This window comes from Mus caroli, chromosome 13, assembly GCF_900094665.2.
Source record: "Mus caroli chromosome 13, CAROLI_EIJ_v1.1, whole genome shotgun sequence".
In the NCBI taxonomy this organism is placed as follows: Eukaryota; Metazoa; Chordata; class Mammalia; order Rodentia; family Muridae; genus Mus; species Mus caroli.
In genome coordinates, this window is record NC_034582.1 from 58,160,556 (window position 1) to 58,167,349 (window position 6,794).

A 6,794-nucleotide genomic window follows, 5' to 3' on the forward strand; every position below is an offset into this window, starting at 1 on the left:
TGAGGATTAAGATTACCCCCACAACATCCATGTAACTACAGATAAGTTGCACAATTTACTAAACATAGCAATGGCAGTACTAGTTGTACTCTGGACTATTTGTTCATTAGAAGCTTTGGACATAGTTTTATCACCCATTCAACATGTACACCTTTTGCAATATCAGANTCAATGGATTCCCANTTTAAAGGGTAGTTCAAATAGGGCTATGTTTCAAATGCCTGAGCTAAGGCATTGTTTCCATGTCCTCTTTCTTAATGAATGCCTTGCAAGATTAATTCAGATACTGCACATTCAGAAACATGGTTCTGTTAGACTGTAACAATCCCAATACGCTGAAAGATGTGCTTATTTACACTGTTGCTTCTCCTTAAAACTTCCAGGACATATTAAAACTCCTTCAGAAGCATATTTGTAGGAGCTTGCACATATAAATTACCTTCCATGTCTTCTAGAAATTTGATAATGTTCTTCACTATTTTGATCTTTCCAACTGACGCCTAAAATAGAGTAATAGAAAATGTATGATATATTATTGATAATTATGGAAACTGTAAATTACTAACTTCAGTGAACCTTAGAGTCATGCATGATTTATTCACCTAATTCTTCTTCCATCTCAACTGAAATTATGAAAGAGCATCAATAAGAAAGAAACAATTTTCTCTAATTTTAAAAACGGAATGGAAATTCAGTCTTACCTATAGCATTGAAGTTCCNGTAGGTCTCTAGCATGACATCTTTGTAGAATTTCTTCTGGAAAGGATCCAGCAAAGACCATTCTTCCTTAGTGAAGTTCACATGAACATCCTCATAAGTCACTGCATTCTAGAGCATCCCATATATGTGAAAAACATAAAGCACAGTAGAGACAACATTGGGCATGTATTCTTCATAGACAATGTATTCATAGGATTCTGGGTCCTGGCACACTTNTTTCCTGACACAAAAAGTTCTACTGTAACTACCAAGTCATTTTAGAAGGATACTTAATGAGGTTCACCCCTATCATTTCTTAGGCCTTTGAATAGGATATAGACTTTCTAAAGAAATGCCAATTAAGCCGGGCGTGGTGGCGCACGCCTTTAATCCCAGCACTCGGGAGGCAGAGGCAGGCGGATTTCTGAGTTCGAGGCCAGCCTGGTCTACAAAGTGAGTTCCAGGACAGCCAGGGCTACACAGAGAAACCCTGTCTCGGAAAAAAAAAAAAAAAAAGAAATGCCAATTAAGACACATAAAGAGAAGACAAGCAAACCCATCAACAGTACTTAGCCCACATCAAAGAAACTGTACGAATAACTACTAAGTATAAAAAACAATAAGCATGCAGGGTCTATTTGCTCATGCCTTTAATGTTGCAGTCAGGAGACAGAGGCAGAAGTATCACATAGAGTCAGATGCCAGAGTGGTGTATGCATTGAGTTCTAAAATAGCCAGAGGTACATAGTACCTTAGACACTGTCTCCCCTGAAAGAATCGATGAACAAAACCAGAAAGATAGAAAGAACTCATAGGTTTTAACTTAAACTCTTAAGAGAATGATACATGGGCTGGAGAGATGGCTCAGTGGTTAAGAACACTGACTGCTCTTCCAGAGGTTCTGAGTTCAATTCCCAGCAACCATATGGTGGCTTACAACCATTTGTAATGGGATCCAATGCCCTCTTCTGGTCTCTCTAAAGAGAGCAACAATATACTCACACAGATAAAATAAATTTAAAAAATGCATCTTTTAAGTCGGGTGTGGTGGCGCACGCCTTTAATCCCAGCACTTAGGAGGCAGAGGCAGGTGGATTTCTGAGTTCGAGGCCAGCCTGGTCTACAAAGTGAGTTCCAGGACAACCAGGGCTATACAGAGAAACCCTGTCTCAAAAAATCAAAAAAAAAAAAATATATATATATATATAGAGAGAGAGAGAATGATACATCCAGTTAAGACATATATTCATATTCTAGAAACCTGAGGTGTCCCAGTTTGAATAGTAACATTAATAAAATGTTACCAAAGGGAATATATTTTTAAACAGTTTCAATTGTACAGAAGAAAATATTATTTAACAATGCTCAGATGTAAACAACATAGGGCAAGAGAGATAGCGCAGCAGTAAAGAGCTCTTGCTGGTCCTGGAAATAAGTGAGCTCAATTGCCTGTATTAGCAGGGCGTTCACAGCTATCTATTATTCCAGTTTCAGGAGGTCTCAGGGCATCTTCTGTCTACTGTGAGGACTGGGCGCACATGGGGTATGTGTTCATGCATACAGGGAAAGACTCAGAGTCTTGCTAACATAAAGTCAAAACAACACAACAGGTAGAAAGAAGGTCAGCACCGGCCATCCAATAACTGAAAAGGTTCAGCAGTATTAATACCATGAATACTTCCCATCTTTGGAAATACAAAGATAATGTCTGCGAAATTTCAAAAATCAAGAGGTGGGTGATGCTCAGCACAACAGTGTATGCCTGACATTACAGGCCCATCTGTCAATTAAAAAGAAAAGAAAAAAAGTCTAGTATATTGGCCCACATTTGTTCCCAGCACCTGGAAGCCAGAATCATTTCATCTCTATGTTCAAGGCCTGCATAGTCTACAGCCTATTTTAGGGATAGCCACGGCTACATAGAGAAACTTTATTTTCTAACATAAAAACAAAATTTAAAAAAATATTAGGTGAACAAAATAGCTTAGCACTGAATAGAAACTGCTTCTACTGTATCTTATGTAATTTATGGGAAGGCATGACAGCATGAGAAGGAAGCTGAAGGATGAGTTTCAGCCAAAACAGGAGAGGAAATGGATTAAATCTATAGAAACTCAAATCCCATCTCAATAAGGAATTGTATCTTGAAGGCCTTCTTCTACAAATGCCTCCATACTCTCCCCATGGAAAGACACCATGTTGAGACAAGTGTTTAAAGACAACATATCTGGAAGCTCTTTGATGCAACAAAGTATGCTCTGGCATTGGTCACTATTTGCATGGATCTGTTAGACCACATTCCATTATTTGGGGAACTTAGGATAGAAACTCAAGCTAGAAAATAAAAGTGACTTCATGGACAAACATTGTTTCCTGGCTTGCTCTCTTGCTTGGTCACTAGTTAGCAAACAGCTATTCTGATTATGGGAGGGCCTCAATTGTCATTTCCTCAGATGACTGTAGGGTCTCAATTGCTGACAACTTAAGAACATTAGAAGACAGAGACAATAATATAGGAGAAAGTTTTAAAAACACCAAACCACCTTGTTAACCATATCAGTCATATGAGTGGTAAAAATCCCAACACTGGAAAACACAGATTTTCCAAGAAATGAGAGAGGCAATCCTTTCAGGCTAAGAAAACAGAAAACTGTTTCACCATAGAAGTTCCCAACCCAACAAAAACTCCAGGAACTTACAGTAAATTATCAGAAGACCTAAAAAGGTGAGCATTTATCATATCCTAGAGAAACTACAATATAGTTAGATGGTACTCTCTCTCTGTGCCATGGAACTGAATTTGTCTAAATCACGCTGTTGGGACTGGTGGTAGTAGAAAGTTAAAAGGATTCTAATCAAGTAAGGATAAAGGGTGATCAGCACCTCCATTCAACCAGTTTCTAAACTATTTGTAAGACTTATGCAGTGAAAGTGGATTGTGGAAGAGAACATTCAGAACTTCCAGAAACCAGACCTCAAGTTTCCCTACTTGCCCACAGTGCACACTGGACAGTGATGGTATCAGCACCACAGCATCCAATGGTGACAACTGCAGAGCCTACCCTCCCCAAGGAATTCACTCTCAAGGAGGAAAGAAAGCCATGTGCCTCTACCCAGATCAACACATGTATCAGCACCACAGCATCCAATGGTGACAACTGCAGAGCCTACCCTCCCCAAGGAATTCAATCTCATGGAGGAAAGAAAGCCATGTGCCTCTACCCAGATCAACACATGTATAAACAGAACAGTGTGGCTCACAGTCCATCCTAGTTCCAAATTGGATTCTGATAGTTCCACAATGTGCTCTTTCTGGTCTGGGGTCAGTGGTCTTCACCCTCTCCATGGTAGGACTGCGGTCTCCCTCAGAGCTGCAAATAGCTGTGGCTGAGGAGAATCCTAGAAGAACCTGCATGCTATCTCCCACCAGTGCTTCTGACTGCTAGGCCTGCCCATGTCCCTCATTAGCTTGGACCACCCAGCTAGTCCACAGGATTGTAGTAGGTTCTGCAAAAGGACAGAAACTTCAGAACACTCATGAACTGGTCTTTTTTTCCTTCTCAATGGCCAGTCAGGGCACAGCCTAGAAGGTGTTGTAGAACTATCTTCCAGGACCTCTGTGGCAGAGTCAAGACTGAGGGTTCAAAGTAATTCTCAATTATGTAGGATAGGGCAAGCCTGCGCTACAGAAGATATTGCTATGAACAGAGGCAAAAAACCAAAGACGTCTGGAAAATGAATTGAAATCATTTTCATGATTTGGAATCATTGAAATCATGTTTGGGAAACATGGGAAAATTGAAACAAGGGATTAAGCTGTGATTCTTTTAAAAATAAAATTTAAAAGGTAATGCCAACAATGGACTTTGGGGGAACATAAATATAATTGCAAAAAATGCATAGTTATCTTGACTTTGAAAAAGTCGGAGGAGCCGGGCGTGGTGGCGCACGTCTTTAATCCCAGCACTCGGGAGGCAGAGGCAGGTGGATTTCTGAGTTCGAGGCCAGCCTGGTCTACAAAGTGAGTTCCAGGACAGCCAGGGCTACACAGAGAAACCCTGTCTCAAAAAACCAAAAAAAAAAAAAAAAAAAAAGAAAAGAAAAGAAAAAGGCGGAGGGGAGGAAATAGCATTAATAAGATACTTTTTCATCTTGCCCCTTTAAGGACTGCTGAGTCATGTAACCTGACACACACACAGCTGCAGCCAATGAATGGGCTGTCTCAAATATCTGAGCTGAATAACTATGTCAATGACGACCGCACATATCCACAAAGGAAAGTACTCTGTCAATTCAATATTCATTGGATCAACGTAATCTCTCCAAATTGTACACCCACCAATCTTGTGTGTTTATATTAAAATGGATAAATGAACACTTGTTGGGAAATTACAAAATCACCCACCCTGGGTCAATCGGGTCCTTCTTCATAATGGTGAAGAAGTGCAGCTGAGTGCCTTAAACTTTAGTTAGTTTCCGATGTAGCTATTGCCTACTCTGTTTCACTCTGCACTGTACACAGGATACTGTTCCTCCTGTTCCAGTCTGAGGGCAGAAGCCATGCTACACGTGCAAATCCTTTCCCTGTTTCTGCAATGCACATTTCATTCCATGACTCAAAAGGGTAACTTTAAATCTCTGTTGTGCTACTTCCCTTTAACTTAATAATTTAGAAACTTTAATCAAGAGGAAATCAAGATCATTGCCCTGGGGAGCAGCAGGCTTCTATCAGTGCCATTTCCCCTGAGGGCACAAAAATGTTTGTGTCAGAAACATTTTTCTAAAGAGCTGAAAATACAGCTGTTCTAGAATTAACATGTCTTCCCAGGGAGGAAATCAGACAACACACAATGAAAATTCTAATTAGGAAAAAACAAATCTCTGTAACAATACCATCTAGCTGGTTAATGCAAAAGGAGGAGCCAGGCTAGAAGAGATTTTGCATCCCATATATGCTCTCTTCCTTATGTCTTTTTTAGGTTGACACCGTAGGTTATATTGTAAACAACTTAAGGATGGAGTAGAGACTACTTGGTTTAGCCACTTGGCCATTGGGAGATCTGCATAACAAATATATTTCAGCAAATATTTCTTAAGTACACCAATACCCTAAAACAGTCGGCCATTCTTTAGTGACAGAGTCCTAAGTGTAAGGTCCCAGAGGGTACAAACTATAGAAAAAGTTGGAGGTAGAAAATATAAAAGCTGGGGCGCTTGACCAGGAGGTAAGGCTTCTGCTAAATAAGGCAGCTTCTGAAGAATAGCAGCTTGTATACTACCTACCTACAGGGGGAAAACAGAAAGAAGTCAGCAGAAACTAACTCACAATGGGACAAACTAAAGAGGGATCTAATCAAGCAACGCTGTTCATTGAGAACAGGGTACTCTCACCAACATTACTGACCATGCCTACAGTGGTTTGGAAGTTATATCTGTCCAATGTGGTAGGAACTGTTGAAATCTCAGGATGAGAGACATCCCCTCTCCAAAGGATCTGGACCCAGACCATTACCAGCTCTTCCAAGCATATGACTGGTTTTAGATAAGAGGCTGAGTTTTTTGTTTGTTTGTTTGTTTGTTTTTGTTTTTGTTTTTTAATACACACCTCAAGGCCCTAGGGAAAGGTCCCAGGTCCTAGACCACAGACTGGTACAGGCTCTAAGTTGTGGCTGGGTTTGAGAAGGAGCCAAGTAATTCTCTACCCATGAAGGTCTCGGTAAAAGCCTTGCTTGATCAGGACAGTCCTCACCACAACAGTGTTTTTCCTTTTCAAATGGTGTCACTAGATGTCTTGCCCATGTGACAGAACAAAGCTTTTCTCAAGAAAAAAGGGGTCCTTCATGGCACACCAGGCCTTTCTGTTGGTTAAGACCCTAAAATGCTCCATAGAGCAGCTTGTTAAAGGGCTGGTCTTTGGTCTGGGGATGGGCCTAGTGGCTGTTTATTAGTCAGGGTTGTCTCCTTTGTTATGACCTGGAGTCATATTTCCTGACAATCCTGATGAACAACCCTGTGTACCCCAGCATCCTAATCTCTAAGATGCTCGGTTACCATTGCTACTTACTTGTGGGTGTTTTAGAGGCAGTCCCTCCCTC

At 40.6% G+C, this 6,794-nt stretch overlaps 1 protein-coding gene across 1 annotated transcript in view; it reads right to left on the minus strand.

The window, feature by feature from the left end:
• The window catches only part of LOC110307688 (zinc finger protein 120-like), a 514,417-nt gene extending 513,405 nt beyond the window's left edge, over positions 1-1,012 (minus strand). Inside the window, exons 1-3 of the mRNA XM_029468230.1 lie at positions 1,004-1,012; positions 702-828; positions 440-500 (exon numbers count right to left, since the gene is read on the minus strand). Coding sequence (XP_029324090.1) covers positions 440-500; positions 702-828; positions 1,004-1,012 — 197 coding nt within the window. The remainder of the gene's footprint in view (positions 1-439; positions 501-701; positions 829-1,003) is intronic.
• Positions 1,013-6,794: the final 5,782 nt, after the last annotated feature.